The following is an 18,136-nucleotide window of genomic DNA, read 5'->3' as shown; positions in this document are numbered from 1 at the left end:
GATTTAATTTGAGTCTTTTTCAGCAGTGGCTTTTTCTTTGCCAGGTGAAGAACCCGGGCAACAGTTGTTGTATGTACAGTCTCTCCTACCTGAGCCACTGAAGCTTTTAACTCTTTCAAAGTGGTCATAGGTGTCTTGGTGGGCCTCCTCACCATTTTATTTCTTGCCCTGTCACTCAGTTTGTCAGGATGGCCAGCTCTAAGCCAGTTTAAACAAGTGCCATACTCCTTCCATTTCTTAATGATGAGTTTAACTGAACTTTGTGGAATGTCCAGTGAGTTGGAAGTCTTTTTGTAGCCATTTCCTGACTCATACTTTTTAATGCCCTTTTCTCTTTGTTGTTTGGAGTGTTCTTTTGTCTTCCTGCTGCAATTGTAGCAGGAAAATTGATGAACCAGAGACTGGTGTTATTATACTACAGTCACCTGACAGACATCAGCTGCACTCAGGTGATCTCCATTTCACTAACTGTGACACTGTTTACATCAACTAGCTGGACCTCTGCTGAATTAGGTCAGTCTCTTTAAAGGGGGTGAATATTTATGCAATCATTTACTTTACCATATACCATTTTTAATTAACTGACATGATTTTATAAAAATCTGTTTTCACTTTGACATTAAAAAGGGGTTTTTTTTCAATTTTTTGTCAAAAAGCCAAACTATATTGACCATGATTTCAAGTACAAAAGCAACACAAGGGTGAAACATCCAAGGGGGGTGAATACTTTTCATACACTGTAGATATGTAACCAAGTGTAACATTCTTTTTGCTATTTCTAGCTGAATGTCATTTAAAAAACCATGCATTGTTGGCAAAGACTAAAGCATCCAGTGTTGTGTCCTGACACTGAATAGTGTTTTTTTTACTTCTCCAGAAAGTTGTCAAATCTTCCACTGCTTTCTCTACCTCACCCCTCTTACATTTGACAGTCAAGCCGGGCTGTGATCCAAGTTCAACAATCCCAAGGGTTAGCTGCACAAACTCGTGTATTGGTAAACGTGTAGGTGGTCTGTTTGCTAGTTCTCCAACCAACGTACAGGGTTTAAGCCCAAATGTCTGACTGGCTAAAATGTCCTTGAGAGAGACTCTGCTTCAGAGCAGGCCGAGCACTTTAACCTACTACCACTACATTCAGCTGATCAGAAAGAGCAGATCAACAAACCACATTACTAGAGACTAATATAGCACACTGAACACAGTCGCAATCAAACTCGTGACTTTGCTGTTTAAAGGGCAAACCTTGCAACAAGAAGCAAGTTATGTGCTTGCCTTTCTGTCTACATTAGAGTTTTGGATGACACAGGGGGACAGTTGCCCCCACAAAGCCTTAAAATAACTCTGGGCATGTGCCATCTGCTTCCCCCAGGAGCTGAGTGGCAGGGCCTGAGGGGCCCCTGAGTTGCTGCGGCTGCCACTGCTGTTCTGGTGACATTTCCTCACAGGGAGCCTGAACTATTCTCAACCTCTCCCATGATGGTCGCACAGCAATGTGGCTGCTCGGGAGAGATGCCCCATCCACCTCCTTAGGCACAGATCCAACAGAAACTCCCCTCATGACCCCTGACCTGGACAAGGACCCCGCCATGACCGCTTTGGTAGAAACAGGTAAAGAGAAGGAGACACAGGAGCTTGATACAGCCAGTTAACATCAGTTTGGGATCTGGTGTACTCACAGGGGTGCTCCAATATGTCACCGTAGAAAGCATGAAGGCTATGAGATGCTTAAGTAGAGCAGGCAAAAAACACCTACTGTATAAGATTCAATACAGACTGTAAAGACATTAACATCTTTTGATCTGAGGCTTGAGGACAGTCCACCTCTTAGCACCATCCTCAGCACAAGAGCATTGTTTATTATGGATCGGTAGGTAAGCTGGGACAAGAACTACTGAGACACATCAACAACCCTGTACAACATCACAGAAACTACAAAAATGCTGTTCTTCAAGTTTCTCAGCAGTCATATTTCACTAGACTTCATGTGGCTAATCACCACAGACTGTGACCCACCGAGAGCCTCTCCCAACTGCTTTGGTTATGTTTTGCTCAGTCTGATTCACATTATGGCACGTATTAAAGCCCCCCAGTAACACTTCTAGAAGAAAACCCCAGCAGTAGATATGAGAGGGGACTGGGTGCCCCAACAACAAGGTGTGGAAATGGTAGCCCAGAAGAAAAAACACTTCAGCAACAAGGTGCCCCAAAGCTGCAATTCTTGTTGACTACTGCCAAAGACATTTTCAATTACGACCATGACACTAGCAAAAAAGGAATAAAAAATGACAATACCCTCTGCCTGGTAAGAGGTCTGCACACAGCCAACAGATGACTGGAAAGACTTAGAGGGACGGATGTTTCTGCCAGAAAACCTGGTGAGTTATTGTATGTGTCTCTGTTAGTCAGGATGTCCTACTTCTTCCACTCAATACCTGCTTGATTTGAAACCAAAAACTCTCAACAAGACAATAACAACAGAGCAAAAGCTCCTTTACATATCAAGCCATAACATGTAAAACTATATAAAATGACATTATTTACAAAACAAATGGTTATGGCATATTTCTGTCCAACTACTACTCACTGTCGTTTATTGTTTCGTACAATCATAAAACCATGAAGTGCCTTTCAAATAATATAGAGCATTTTTAGAATCTTGTTAATCATGACACCACTTTGAAGTGAGTAATTCTTTCAACATTTCATAGTTTGTGAGATCTGAACAAACCATAACTTTAATAGACAAAACAAGCCCAGACTTGTTTTGTTCCCTGGACTGGATGAACTCAGCCATGCTTGCAGGAGTCACAAATTTTCCACCAAAACAAAACATGGCCCTCTGACAGTGCTGTTTACTGGAAGAAAGGTGCAATCTAACCTTTAACACAGCCAATAAAGACATCAACTTATCTCTATATAGTCATTATATAGTCACTGTTTAAAGTACAGAGACACCCCTCTGCATCTGAAACCACCTCATGGGTTGTTAACTACAAGGGTTGAAAAGTTTAAGGGGTCAAAACCAGCTTGTCGGCCAAACATTTGCCCAACCAAGTAGTGGCCTTTAAACTAAGGTTAAGCTGATGCCACCCCTCCCTGAACGAATAAACAACATACATGAGCCCGTTTCTAGCGAATGTGATTTTAACTAAAACCTTTATCTTTAAACCCTGTTCCCCTACCCTCCCTGGAGTCCAATAAAGTCCTTAAGCAGTGACAGAGAGTGCAATATCTGAGCTCTGCCTTTGCGAAAGTTTCAGGAAAAGTTGACACCCACTTTTTCCTATTATTGAAACACACTTCAGAATTAAACTGTTACTCATCTGACCTGCACTCTGCTTGAAATTCATGTTTTCCACTGGCCAGTGCTCTTGTCAATGGGTGCACAAATTCAAGCACCTGCGTTCGCTCTCCCTCAACTACTTTATTCAGTTATAGCTTGCACCGGCTATATTTTACAATAACATACTAACAATCAATCAATTAACATAAGATAGCAGAGTCAAATAATTTGTTGATCTTTGATATATGAGGCAGTTTCTTAAGCCCAATTTGTCTACGCTGACTTGTTGGAAAATACAATTCTTGCTTTCTTGATGAGAGTTAGATGCTTTCATGTATGTAAGAGATAGCGAGCTTATTTAGCATCAGTGCCTGGCCAAGAAACAGTACAACATTTAGGCTAAACAGTCAATCAGTAGCCAGCTGTAGACTCAACAGTGGTATCCATCCTTACATGTACTCTTGGCGAAAAAGCCAATAATCACAATTACCAAAGTGCTAAACTATTCCTTTAATTAATTAATGGAAAAAGTAGCTCAGTACGAAAATAAACACAGCGAGCAGCTTGGCTTAGGGGTTTAAAATCCAAGTCTTCTAAAAGCTGCGTTCTTACACACAAAGGGTCAATGCAAAGCGTAACAGACACATGAGTAAGATCATGTGAGTCAGACCAGCTGAGGCAATATACGTGTGTGTGTTCAGAGAGACATACTGTGGGTGGGGTGGGACCAACACACAGCTTCCACCAGGACTAAAGGGACTTATTAACACTTCTGAGTGTCTCAAGTGGTTCATGACAACATCTAGACATTGTGTGTTTGTGTGTGCGGGGAGTGGCCACGTGCTGCAGACACACTATCCCATCTGTTGAGCTGCCTTGTCCGTAGATGATGACGAGTGACAGTCTGAGACGAGTGTCTGAGGTGAGAGTGCTTTGCATGGTATGTCAGAGTTGATTTGCATGTCAGCAGCAATTTGGATGTGTGTATCCTGTGTGTGTGCAAGACGCTAGCTGTGGCAGCAGTGATGACGGCTGCTGTCAAACTGGTGGTGTTTTTCCAGGCCAAAGGGGGAAACTTTGGGGTGTGTGTGTTTTTGAACTCAGCTGACCCAGTACAGACACTACATCCAGAGTGTGTGAGTGTGTGCGCACGTTGGCGCAGAAAAGTGCTCGTTTGTTCTGATGTCCCTGCGGCCCTGCTCCCCTCAACCACGAGTAACGAGCTCTGATAAAGTTTGAAAGATTGTTGGAATAAAGTCTCTCTCTCGCAGACAACACACACTCTCTTTGAAGTGGACTCTTCTCCAAACAAGCGCTCAGAAAAAAAACTGGCTGATTTGAGATGGCCTCGCCCTCGTCCCTGTCTTAGCAGAGAGAGAGGAGTGGTTGCGGGTGGGGTCACCTCACATGTATTCTCTTTATAGGACCCACCGATTGTTATTCAAGTCACAGTATGCACACACCACACGCACGCATACATATATAGAGACTCATAAAACAGTCAAGGAAAAACAACTATTCCAGGAACAATGAGAAGTATGTGAGAAATGTCTGTGATGGGATAGATGTGGGTGGGACACATTCAGTTGGGAATGCAAAACTGGGCCTACTGGGTTAATGAGTTTTGACTGGTGGTTCTCAGCTGGTGAGTGGTATCCCTAACATCCTACACCAGCAACTGGCTTAGACTACAACATGGATACTTAAAAAAAAAAAAAAGACAAACATGAGTTGTTCATTATTGAGTAAAACATTAAATTAGCATGGTATTGTTAAATGCAATGTTATCATGGATGTTTTCTTCAGTTTTAATCACTCACTTTGCTCACCAGAAAGGTTGATCAGGTTCTACGGGTTGCACCTGTCCAGTTCACAATGTCAAACTAAGACGAAAGCAGCCATGAACTGCAGCCCTGATCCTCTGTGTGACGGTGCATCGGCCTCATGACAAAACCTGCACCCAGCCTGGTCCTCGACCTTTTACTCACGACTGACTTCTGACACATCTGGTGTTGTGCTCACTGAAATACCCGAAACTACAGAAACTACTGACTAATCAGAGCTCACCAGGTGTGTTTCACATCATCTTCATCATTCGAGAAATATTATGTAAGAAAAATGAGACAATCACATGAAATGAGTGTAGCATAGTGCTGTAAGTCGAGTTAAACAAATCACTTGCTGTATTATTATATAAAGAAAGAATAAAGATAGCAAATGCCACCACAGTTCAGTGTCAAATGAAATGCTGTTGCTCACAACCAACTGGTTAGGGCCAAGCAAAACAAAATGCAATCTTCTTCCTGACAGGAAATCACAGCACAATAACAAACGCCTATTCAGTTGGCATGTTAGGCAAACCTGGCCCTGCCTTTACAATCCAACTGGTACTGCCAAATTTGAGAGCCAGAGTTACATTTTTGCCACATTTCTTAACAAGCTTTCCCTGTTCTCGCTGGGCATTACACTTCTGCTTGCAACAAATGGCACACAAGGATGCAGGCAATTGCGGCAAGGAAAGAAACACAGAAATTTCTTAATTAATTACTGTAGAAAATGCCAAAACTCAAAGCTTTACACATGGCTGTGATAATTCAATTGCATCACAAATATCTTCCCCTATGTAGTGTTTTTATATCGTTCAATACTTGATCAGTATGTCACAGGGTCAAACGTACTGTAGCGTATAGGGTCATAAAAGTTCTCAAATATTTCCTGAGCTAAAAAAGCACTAGCTCCACTTTTTGCATAAGATTACACAGCCGACAGGGCCGGCCGAGGCACAGGGCCCTCTTCAGACAGTGAGTAGGTACGCTTGCAGGGTGGGGCTGCTCTGTGGTCGGCACGGTAGCTTACTGCTGGCCCACACTGTCTGCACGATGATACCAGGGGTAAACAACCAGAGAGAGATTTGGAAATGCACACCCATGGTCATGCACAACCCTCCCTGACTTTCCTCCTACCTCCCAAGCACTTTGTTGTGCTTTGGCAGAAGCCCTACAGGACATTACGACACCTTTCCAGCCAAGATAAACCCGGGCCGTGATGATCGTTTTGCTGTAACAATGCAGCCTCAGCACAAGATTGGGAAAACAGACACTATGCATGGGAAAACGACATACTCTGCTCATTATATACCCCTCCCACCAATCTTTCCATTGTTAAGATGGGAGGACGGGGGAGCATGAAAACCCTACACCCAACCTGAGAGGGCCCCATCTGAGAGACAGTAGTTTTTATAACAGACACGTGACCGGTGCTACAAAAATATTGACATAGAATGCCTGACATACATTGGATGGCCTTAAAAGGGAGATTTCTTAACCTTGTTTTCTCCATAGTTTCCACGGGATAAAGCTGCATGACATGTATTTATTTTTGTCTGAATCAGCATTCCACTGTCAAGAAAAACTCCATCAAAGTTGCTTGGAAACACTGATTTGATCTTGAGGCTGTGACTCAGTCATGGTACGTCTAAATCTGCAATTATACACAAAATTAAGGTTTGAATGTGATTTTCTGCCAGCTGTGTCATTGAGAATAAATCTAAACCACAAATACACGCAATCACTCAACATTTATACTCAATATTCACTCAGTAACAAAAGTGCAAGTCAGGTTCAACATCAATTTAACCATTGATTCTGATCAGCAAAACAAAACGGGCAACTAAGAGAAAAGTGAACAGGAAAATGTAATTTGCAAATAAAACAACGTCAGTGCACATTGCTGCACACCTGGCTCACTGCACACACAAACACGCACACAAACAAAAATTAAGTGAGATTTTGCAGGTAAGGTTTATAACGTTAATTATTCATTTCAAATTCAAACATAACATGATGATCCATACTCGATTGGGTAAGAGATTGGCAAATATAGCAAATGAAAAACAAATGTACCCAGAAATTATATATGCCCATGAAGCAAAACAAAACAACCTAAATACTGTAAGCATGGACGTATGAATATTCCTAACCTGCAAAATGATTCCTCCATATAATATCAGCGATAGTCATTGGTGGGCCACCGGCAGGGTGTGGTTTACCTTTGTCATGGTCAGTCCTTATCATATCCATTAAGGAATTCTCCAAAGAGTGCAAGCTAAAAGCATCAAAGGGCCGATTCCGGTCCTGAAACACAACGAAACAGGAAGAGGGTAGGAATTAGAATCACAACAAGCACAGTGAAGGACATAGTTTAATGCTACTATGGCTGCTATTCTTATAGCTGTCAAGCAAATACGCATATCCTTTAAATAATAAATAACACATTCATTGGTATTACAGATTTTGAAGTTGTGTGAATATTGTGCATAGCATGAAACATTGCTCAGATTGTACATGAATGTTAAATATTTTAAAAAAAATAACTGCTGGTGCCAAACAAAGCCCAAAAACTGACTGTAGTTTGAAACTCGCCAACATGGTGGGAACAGCTGTTCAAAATCTTGCATAAAAAACATGATCTGCTTCACCATTTTCACGCATTTAGCCTTGCTGTTGAAATTCTGATTGGTTGGTAACCTTGCTCAAGGGCAGATCACTTGCAACAACCTACATGTACCGACAGCTCCCATTTTCAATAAAAAGGCAAGACAGACAGGGATATATTCTTAGCAAACTGGTCTAATAGAGATTACAGATCTGGAACCGGATTTTACAGACTTAAGAGAAAGAAAAATAGAAGGTATGTGTCTGCCCTGGGGATGATGGTGAACACAGATGATAATGAAGGCGATAAGAATCTTAAGTCTTTCATGTCAAGAAAGCTACAGTGAAAGAAGAGACAGGATTGTACCCAAAGGAGTCTCATTTGTCTGTCTTAAATTATTTAAAGAGGAATTTTCTTAACCGTCAACTCTGTTGGTGGGGAGGCGTCAGAGGTAAAATAAATCTATGAGCTATGAGTCACTTGTTGAGCCATCTTCTAATCGATGAATCATTTCTTATTTCACTGCCGACCCTCTGGAAGCTCCACTTTGTAGTCTAGAGTGTCATCTATAAAATGAAAGCTGAAGTCCAGTCACAGCAACCTAATATTTGTGCTATCAGTTTATCACTTATTTTATAGATTGAGTCATTTTGTAATTTTAAAAAAAGTTGTAAAGAATGCACATCTCAACTTCCAGTCTCTCAAGATATTCAACTTTCACTGACACAGAACAGAGAAAAAAAGAATTAAATCCTCATTCTGAAGAAGCTACAATTAGTTCACTACCTTGTTAACTATTCAGTGTATTTTTTTTAAGCGAAAAGAAACATAATGAGTGAAATAAGCAGTCAACACCATGACTGAGCATTTTAATCTTGAAACTGTAGTGGAACGATAACAGTCTCCTAAACATGGATTCCAACTTCCAGGGTTTCAGACATAACAAAGGAACCAATGCAATCAACTCACATGGTGGGGCTTTCTGTATTATTAATGTTGGCACTCTAATGATCGACTGATTATCCAATCAGTCAGCACTTAATTTTATTACGATCAATCTGAACATTTCAGCTCTAGGGTTAGGGTTAGAAGTAAAGGGTAATTAAAGAACATTTTGTAAAGATGTTGTGAAAGCTGTCTGACAGGAACTCAGTTCCACCTGATACTGCTGGTTTCAAAACTGTCCTCAAGAGTTAAAGTTAGGTCCTGTTGCAGTCGTGACGCGCGGACAAGTTTTGTTTGAGTTTCATTTCTTGGCTCCTTAAAAAAACTCTCTAATTTCCTGATCTTACAAGACAGGTTGGCCCACTTGAGTCCAGAACAGTACAGTTAATACATCAAACACCACTCACTGCTGATTAAATGTTCGTATCCCGACTGTGTGTGAATGAATTTATGAGCGTGACATGTGTGCCAAAGGTAAAGCCTGGGAGCGAGTCTAACCAGAGCTGGAGGCTACAGCCTTGGCAGCTGTGTCCTGTGTCCGCTGTCCGAGCTAGGGCCGCATTGTTTGCACACTACAGCTATTGTTGCCCATTCGGCTGAGCATTCAAAAGTGTTATTCCCTCCACTCTGGACCCGACAGCGCCACACAGATAAAAATCTGCTCACTTGGTACAAACGGTAAACACTTAAAACGCTGAGCTTTTAGTTTCATCTCCCTCCCTCCTCTCTGACACATGTGGATGAGCACTATGATGGGTAGAAATCAAAGAACTCACAGCAGTCAAATGACTTGAAGAGAGAATATAAACGAAAATCTCAAACAGACTTTACTCTGTAGCACACATTTTCAGAGTGTGGAATGCAGGTTTGCACTACACTGCATCTCATCCTTGCCTGTGACCCAGATATAAGAGTATTTATGGGGGAGATCAAGATAAGAAACAGATTAAGCATTCAAGATACGGCTGAATACCTGCTTTTAATGAATACAGTCTGCCTCAGTAAGGTGATGGGCTGCCAGGTTCAGAAGCAGATGGGACATTTATCATTGACTTTATTTTCCTCAAAAATATAAAAAGGTTTTCCATGTTTTGCATTGTTGTCACCTTCAGAGTGCCCTCTGTACTACATGATAAATCAGTGGTAAAAAACCCTAAAGATAAAAGATGTGGTCTAAGCATTGTCACTGCAGGTATCTAGTCATAGAGAAGTAAAGAAACCAGAAAATATTTTTAATTAAAAATGACATCTTAACGATTAAATGTTGCAGCACTAATGTGAATATTCCCAAAGGGCAAAAACAGTAAATCTAGGCTGTCTTAAAGTTACGACATGACAGATGCACGGGCAACCTGAAACGAAAGGGTTAGGTGGAAAATGAAGCAAAACCTACACCACATGAGGTTCCTAATGTAAATCGCATCGCTTACGCCCCTACGCTTGTCGAAACTCCTGCCGCTTTGCATGACCGTCAGACAGCATTTGACTGCAGGACTCGGCATCTCCCTTGAACTGATATGATGTGATTACAACTACAGAGGACCACACAATAACTCCAGCCACCGTCGTTTCAAATCAAGGTATCTTCCGAGAAGCTCATATGACTTTGCTTCTTAAGCCTCACACTGACATGTTAAGTTGAATTCCACACATTCCTCGGCCTTGAAGCGGCAGCCAGCAGCAGGCGAGTATGAGCACATATCAGAGCACACGTGACTCAACATTTCAGCCTGTGGTTCATCTGGGGGCATGTGAAGAATACCGAGGGAGATCTAAACTATGACAACAAGTACACCTGTCACCAGCTGTCTGCATGACGGTGCAGGACCGGTGTTTGAATGTCGTCTGCTGCTCTGCTCACCGATTTGCCCGAGTCTCACCTCAGTACACAGGCCAGCTGACGTGTTGCACCCTGACATTACGTCTTGGTGATAACTCTTCTCCAATTATGGGTGTAATTGTTAAGCAACTAAGTGCGAGCTACAGCCGGGAACCAGTCACCAGGCATCCAGAAGCCCCTTGAAAACACCCTGTGTGTCTATTAGATGCCATTCAATAAAACTAAAAAAAATAGAGAGATATAGAGAATGATTTCTTCTGTACATGGACATCTAGTTTTAAAGAGAACCCCCACCAATTTTACACTAGAAGGAGAATTATCTAGAATTAGACTTGTAAGTGTGAATGTTTTCTGTTTTATTTCGTGGAATAAAGTTCCACCACATCAGTGATGTTTAGAAGGTATATTGGCATCAGGACTTCGGCTAACCAGTATCTCAATTTCCAATTTATCTGGAAAACATTTCATCAATGAACTGAGTAATGGCTTTGCCTATGAAATGTCAGAGAAAGGAGGTACTCATTGAAATTGCTTGTCTTGTCTAACAAACACGATGACATTCAGTTTACAATAATATGAAACTGAGAAAAGAAAAACAGAAAATAATTCAATTAAGAAGCTGCTTTGAGGAAAAAAAGTTGTCAGAATAATTGCAGATTAATTCTGTTACTTGACAATGCACGTCATTTGAATTACAATGAGTCATCTGGCAACACTTGACCACATGAGAGTAGATGAGTGTTGTACGTTTGTGCTATTTGCCTAAGTTTCACTTCAACAAGAACACTCTATACAGCGTAACATGTGGCCCCATGACCTTGTCTACTGGTGATAACTCCAGCTGTAATCCAGCCCAGTCAAGAGAACAGAGACAGAGGCTCACGGCAAAGGAAACTAGTAATAAAGCCTGGAGAGGCCGAACTGACACACACAATCACTATCTCCTCAAAAGGCTATACGTTTCAAGCCGGCTGGAATTTCAAACCATGTTGAGCTGTGTTTCGTCTGCACACGTAGTCCTCTCTGCAGTAATAGGTTAACATGTTGGCTTCCACTTCATTCTCTGTCTTTGATCAGGTGAACAAGCGCTCCTTTTTAAGTAAGCCACTGACATAGGGGGGAGAGTATCTGACTGGCTTATTTTTTTTTTATGTTGGCTTGTTTGTCAGGCAAACATGTGAGCAGCCATGTGAAAAAGAAGCACGATACTGGGACTGTTTATGTTAGTCTAGTCTTTAATCAGACATGCTAACGAAGGCAGGATGAGAGCCTAAAATAAATGCAAACCAGTATGAAACCAACTCTCTGGCTTCCAGACATGAAATCTTAATTGTGGATTAAAAGACAAGTAACAGCAATATTCTGCTGTCAATGTGGAGAATTGGGCGATACAGTCAGTACAACGGTGGCCAGTTAATTTAGTTTGTGTCCACCTGAAACTGATAAACTAATTCCGTATTGGGAGAAAAACAGCCTTGCTACTTTTAGCTATAGATTTGTATCACCACCATGAGCCACATTAAGCTAACAGTTAGCTTAATGTGGCTAGTAGCCCAATTTTATGAATCTGGACTGCTGAAAATTGACACATTATTATTATTATTATTATTGCAACTAGAGTTAGCCAACTTCAACATCAGTTTCTTTATCAGTTGTCAGTTAGTTTGTTTTAATACGAACCACAATTAATGCTAGCGTGTTTTGACCCTGAGTAAAATTTAGTTTCCATGGACGGACAGCTTTCTCGGAGCAAAAACACAGACATATGTCAATGTCAGCACTTGTATTAAAACTGAAACTTCAACGTTTTTAAAATAAGAGCCCAGTTTTGCCTTTTCTTTCTGTAAATTACAAATATCACAAACAAATAACTGGTGTATCTTCAGAGTTCACACCTGCATCCGTTTTCATCTCAGCCTAAATTCCTGCCCACTGCCGATCACTAGCCAATCAAATCTGTGTATTCATGTCGCCTTCACGGATGACCCCAAAAATGTTGGAATATGAGGAAGCGGTACGTGAACTGCAAACAATGATGGAAAGTAGCGACAGAAAAACAAATATTTTTAGTATACTCAGTGGTCATCATTAGTTGACATGTTTTCCTACACAGAATTATGCGAAATCTTTCACTTAACTGAAACCATAAATTACAAAAACCCGAAGACTGACGGGTACTTTATCTTAATAACTTTGTAAAGAATTCTTTCTGCAGTTTTTCTCCGTTTACAAACGGAGTATACAAGGTTTCATTAGCCATAGCACTTAAACAGGAGATTCGTTAATCGCAAAAAAGTCGAAGAACGAAACCCAAGAAGTCTTGTCAGTCTGAATATAGAAGGTTACGGGGAGCATTTGAACGCATTTTGTGTCCTTTAAACCGCACGAAGTGTGGAGCTGGCAGACGAAATTTAACCATTTGGTGCAATAAATCGTGTACAGCAACTAATTATGAGGCTGAGTCCGATGTGTGTGTCTTTAAATGTGTAAATATAGCAGGGATCGATGATTAATACTTCAAGGACTTGCTGTCTTATTCGATTTATTTGACCTCCGCTACACAACCTCCCAGCAAACAAGCCTTTTAAAATGTTGACAGCCGGCAAAACTCGATTGTCATTTGTTACGTCGAGCAAACCACACAAGAAACAGCTTCGACACATCAACACATTTAAACTATGTGAATTTTAATGCTGAATTGTCTTCTTAAATTCAGCTTGATTCCCCCGAGAGAGCGTCCTGGGGACAGAATGTGTGAAAAACGTCGGGTTTAGCCTCAGCGGTAGAAAACCTATTGACAATGTACGATTCTTGCGACCAAATAATTTTAATTGCAAAATTGCGCAACTGACTATGGCAGAAATCATTAAATATATTACATGGACGTATAATGAATCTGTGGAGCCTACTTTGTTGGATTTCTTTCTCAGGCAATAGTGGCTTATAGGAATGCCTAAAATAACCTTTTATGCGTAAAACTGAAAAAGTCGACAGGTGAGGATCACTTCTAATCATAATCAGTAAAGCTATAGGCCTGCCGTGGGCCTGCTTTATGCTGGGACAGTGTTTACCTGGAAAGGCAGTATGTTGTTGCTGTTGTCAGTCCTGAATGCGCTGTCCTCCATCCAGGGCTTGGGGGTGAGGGGACCGGGTCTCGGGAATTTGGGGGGTGCTATAACGTTGCTGGTATAGGGCTTTTCATGGGGGAGATCGGGTTGAGAGGTGACGGGACACCGACGCCGACTCCGACCCCTACCCCTACCCGACGCCCACCGCTCTGCGCGGGTCCCTGCCTGCCTGCAGCCCGCCCCAGGGGTTGGAGGCTGTGCTCCATGCGGCGTTTTGGTGGTTATTCCAAGCGGACGACGAGGCAGAAGAGGACGACGACGACCCCTTGCTGTTATTCATTATGGTTTGATAAGCGTTTCTCTGAGGGAAGGGGCCTTGGCTGGGACTGACAGGAGATCTCCTCTGCTGGGGCTGCTGCTGCTGAGGCTGCTGCTGTTGTTGATGCTGCTGCTGGGACTGTGGAGCCAGACCGATCTGCGGGGAGAAATTCCCCCGAACACCGGGTTGACGTGGTGGGGGAAGTTCTGGAAAAGCATCGTCCCGTTCACGGAGGGTATTCCCTGGAAAAAGCTATCGTCCACGGCGTTTGTGGTTCCCGTGGACCAAGTGCTTCCAAACGAAGAGGAAGGGGAGGACAGGGGGCCGCCGGTCTCCTGCGGCTGATGGTGGAAGCTCAACCCGGGCAGGATCGGCGACTCCATCGGCACTTTGTCCTTGCTGCTGCTGTTCAGCGCTGAAGCCGCTTGGTTGCTCCCGGTCGACGGGCTCTCCGACTCGGATGAAGAAGAAGTGGGCTCCGATGACGGGGTCGGCGTGGAGGGAGGAGGGTCTACTTGCGTCGGATCTTGTTGGTGATGAGGTTGGGCTTTGTTTTTGTCCATCAGTAAATCATCCTGCATGGTTTGCTGAGCTGCAACAGGGGAAAACAGACACGAGGAGTTATTATTATTACGGTGGTAATGTGGGAGATCACGCACCGGGCTGCTGTAGTGTCTGATGAAGTGGGACAACTCCGACAAGGATATGATGTTAGAGGGACCAGGCGGCTGCAAAGCGAATGCGCGTGACCACCCATTTAGCCGAAAAAGCAGAAGATGAAAAATACACTTCCCAAGACTACACCAGAATGAATCAGAAAGCCCACAAATTACACACGGAGCATATGGCAGCAGATATTCACCAGATTTCGCCACGTCTCGTTTTTTCCTTCCAGGCAGGAACTCCGGAGCTGCAATGTGAAACTGATTCTGTGTGTTTTTGCCCAAGCACCTCCCCTATATTCATTTACATACGTCAGTAAATACAGCTGTCCTTCAGCAAGGTTAAAAGACAGCTCTGCCTTGACCTAGGCTCCTCCACACACACGATCGCCGAGCTCTTGTGTTTTTAAAGAAAACGCACACTTGGTTCCTTTTTACGCAGCAGAAAGTGACGCACCTGGATCACTTCAATACAGCCTACCGCAAAGGCAAGACGCTTCCCTTATGATAAAATCAGCCTTATTATATTGAAACAGACGAAGACTGTTTAAAAAAAGACGACAACTCTGACTGAGTATGCAGCAGAGGTCTCTACAGGGATAAAATTATTCATAAAATGGGATTTTATTATAGCGCAAAGAGGGACTCTGCCCGAGGTCCGCATTGACACAGCCACGGCTTGGCATTTGCATAGTACAACATGTACCTTGCATTTTAAGGCAGTAACACAATAATTTCACACCTTGGCAAGAACATCACTGAAAACTCCACTCGTTGTCCTCTATTCAAACTTAGAAGCTGAAACTGTCATGCAAAATTAACTTTGCATTTCAGAGACAACGCCTTGCCAAAGTCCAAGTAGCAAACACACTTCGGACAGCAAATTTGCATCCAGCAATTCATAAAGATGCTGGAATAACATCAACAGTGAGCATGCAGGATAATCCAAACTGTAAACACACCTCAATAGTTCTGATGAACTATTGAACTATGCACAGCATCTGGGCATATTCTCAGGTGCAACATATGCAAAGCTCAGTCACAGGATATGGCAGAGATCATCAAATCATCCGAGGTTAATGCTGAATGTAAACCAGTTGGAATATTGATCAGGCTCCTCTGCACTGCTCTGGTCCTGGCTGCAGCAGAGCTAACATGCAAGCCTACACTGCAGGCCTTTCAATAACATGGATGCAGTAATCTGTGGACTTTGAAAATAACACTCCAGATGACATGCCAGATCGTTTCAGCACCACGGTGGCAGTGATACAAGTTCCACAAGCCTGCGGTACACACACAAACAGACACACACAGACAACACCACGACCTGTTAATCCGTGTTTTCTCCTCCAAGAGCAACGCTTCCAAGGTCATCAAAACAGCATAATCAGCAGCCTACAGTGGCTCACCTCACCTGCCCTTCAGCACACACACACTGACACAGCCTGGCTCTCCAACTGGACATTTATTGCGCTCATCGAGACATCCGATATACATTTCAAGAAGCTGTGTTGCCTTGAAATCCCCCTCTAATCCATTCCTGTCCCCCTCCACATAAACGATTAAACAGCATGCATACATACAGCGTGGTCGCCTCTCTGCTCGTTCTGAAGTCTGAATTACCTTTATCGTTCACCTTTTGGGAACTCTGTAAATAAAGATATTTCTGTTTGTGCCTCGTCTGGGTTTAGATATGACAAACGAGCTACTCTTGTGCCGAGGTAGTCAGCAGTTGCCTCAACAGCTGATTGACTGCGGCGCATGGATGATGCCGAGGAGGCTGATGGGAGTTGTAGTTTTTTATATAATGCAGTGCCTGCCCAGAATTGCTTCCTATTGACTTACAATGTAGAAAATAGATGTAAACTGTAGGCTATACAGTTATAGCAGCCTTATATATATAAGGCTTCAAAGTAGATTTTTTGACTAGTTGAGTTTATATAAAGAAGGAACTACAAAAATATAGACTATCATTGACTGCATCTCTCTCTCTCTCTCTCTCTCTCTCTTCTCTCTCTCTCCACACACACACACACACACACACACACACACACACACACACACACACACACACACACACACACATTATAAATATGTATATTATCAATGCTGAATAAGAAGACAAGCGCAAGATGAATAGATTAAACATTGTGTAAAATCAACTACAATTGCAATTGCAAGTCCTGTGATCATATCTTCGTAATGGTTGTATTTGCAAGAATCCATGGCCTCTATTAGCATTACGGCCGCAGAATGATTCAGAATATTAGTTTGACATATTTGGCCATGGTTTGGCCATAAGAGGAAGAGAAACATCGTGGAACTACATTTCCCATGTCTGAGGAAGGTTTCCTTTGCGGTATGGTCCTTGTTTTGATGACGCAATCACGCACGGGCATTCTTTACGTTACCCCAGAGACGGCCAGTCAATGGAGTCAAACGGTCACGGCAAAATAGGCCGTAGCAAATGCAAACAGGATTTTTATTTTAAAATGCTGCGTCGGTGGAAGATAAATGCCAGTTAGACTGCCATGACCGCGAAGAAACAGTTTTATGTTGACTGACTGGCTCGTTAGCAGCTGACGCGCCGTATCAATACAAAGGCCTATGTCACCAGTTAGCGGCTGTTCCTCAGCTAGCTAGCTAACAAGTGATTTAACGCCGAGCTCATTTTAATGTTTTATCTGTAACGCAGTTGAACGTCTTTACTAAGAAGACACTATTTAAGTGTTTTTTGGTTTTTGCCTCTCCAGAAAAATGGCGGAACAGAATGCAGTGGTCATGCAGCAGAATTTGGACAGGTGAGTTCAAGTTAAAGGCTAACATGCTAGTGGTAGCTGTATAGCTTTGCGTAAAATCACCACGGTTTTCAGAACTGAGGGGAATTGTTTGTTAAAGCATTCAATATTTCGTTGACTTTAGTAGGCATTTATCATTTTGTACTGACTTCTGACTTTAAACTCTGTTCTGAATATCATTAGCTTTAGCTGGTCAGTGTGTTTTTTGCAGTTGTGATAAAGGACGTCCTCGGCTTCAAGCTGCTGACATTCAGTTAGGTGATATTACATTATGAGATCTTAACATGTGTACATCACTTTAACATTATATATACATATCTATATACACACACACACTTATTGGGCATGTGTATGTCAGCATTCACAGATTACATGAAAATCACAGTGTCAGCTAGCGCTTTCACCAAACATTTGACCTGTTAACTATTGACCCTTAGACAAAGACAAGACTATCCAGTGAAATTTCTGAAATTGTCACGTTCGTAGTTAACAGTCTCTAAGACAGCAAGTGTACAAGCCTCCTGCTTATCTCTTGTTACTAAAGACAATGAATATCATTTCTATGTTAAATGTGCTTTTCTTTACTGGTGCTTATGCCATGTATGCACACGACCATGCATGGACAGCTGCAACTTACTTGTCGGTTATTTCACAAGTAACTCTTCTGTTTCTTGATAGGATGTCTTAATTGTCTGCTTGAACAAAGTTTGTGTTCCCACACAGATCTGTAAAAAGAGAATTCTATTGAGCAGAGTTTTAAAAAAAGTGTAGTGGACATTCTGGTATC

The 18,136-nt window shown here is 42.3% G+C and overlaps 2 protein-coding genes across 2 annotated transcripts in view; one reads left to right on the top strand and one right to left on the bottom strand.

Annotated features, from left to right (window-relative positions):
• The window catches only part of cpeb3 (cytoplasmic polyadenylation element binding protein 3), a 51,315-nt gene extending 35,002 nt beyond the window's left edge, over nt 1–16,313 (bottom strand). The window contains 6 exon segments of the mRNA XM_022217458.2: nt 7,332–7,416; nt 13,574–13,695; nt 13,698–13,773; nt 13,776–14,059; nt 14,062–14,481; nt 16,175–16,313. Of these exon segments, the coding sequence (XP_022073150.2) occupies nt 7,332–7,416; nt 13,574–13,695; nt 13,698–13,773; nt 13,776–14,059; nt 14,062–14,470 (976 nt within the window). The 5' untranslated portion in view covers nt 14,471–14,481; nt 16,175–16,313.
• A 623-nt stretch (nt 16,314–16,936) lies between these two features.
• Nucleotides 16,937–18,136, top strand: part of marchf5 (membrane-associated ring finger (C3HC4) 5) — a 36,801-nt gene continuing 35,601 nt past the window's right edge. The window contains exon 1 of the mRNA XM_022217423.2: nt 16,937–17,352. Coding sequence (XP_022073115.1) covers nt 17,309–17,352 — 44 coding nt within the window. The 5' untranslated portion in view covers nt 16,937–17,308. The remainder of the gene's footprint in view (nt 17,353–18,136) is intronic.

Source organism: Acanthochromis polyacanthus, chromosome 15, assembly GCF_021347895.1.
Source record: "Acanthochromis polyacanthus isolate Apoly-LR-REF ecotype Palm Island chromosome 15, KAUST_Apoly_ChrSc, whole genome shotgun sequence".
Taxonomy (NCBI): Eukaryota; Metazoa; Chordata; class Actinopteri; family Pomacentridae; genus Acanthochromis; species Acanthochromis polyacanthus.
Note: the sequence above shows the minus strand (reverse complement) of the source record. Positions and strands in the feature narration are given on the sequence as shown.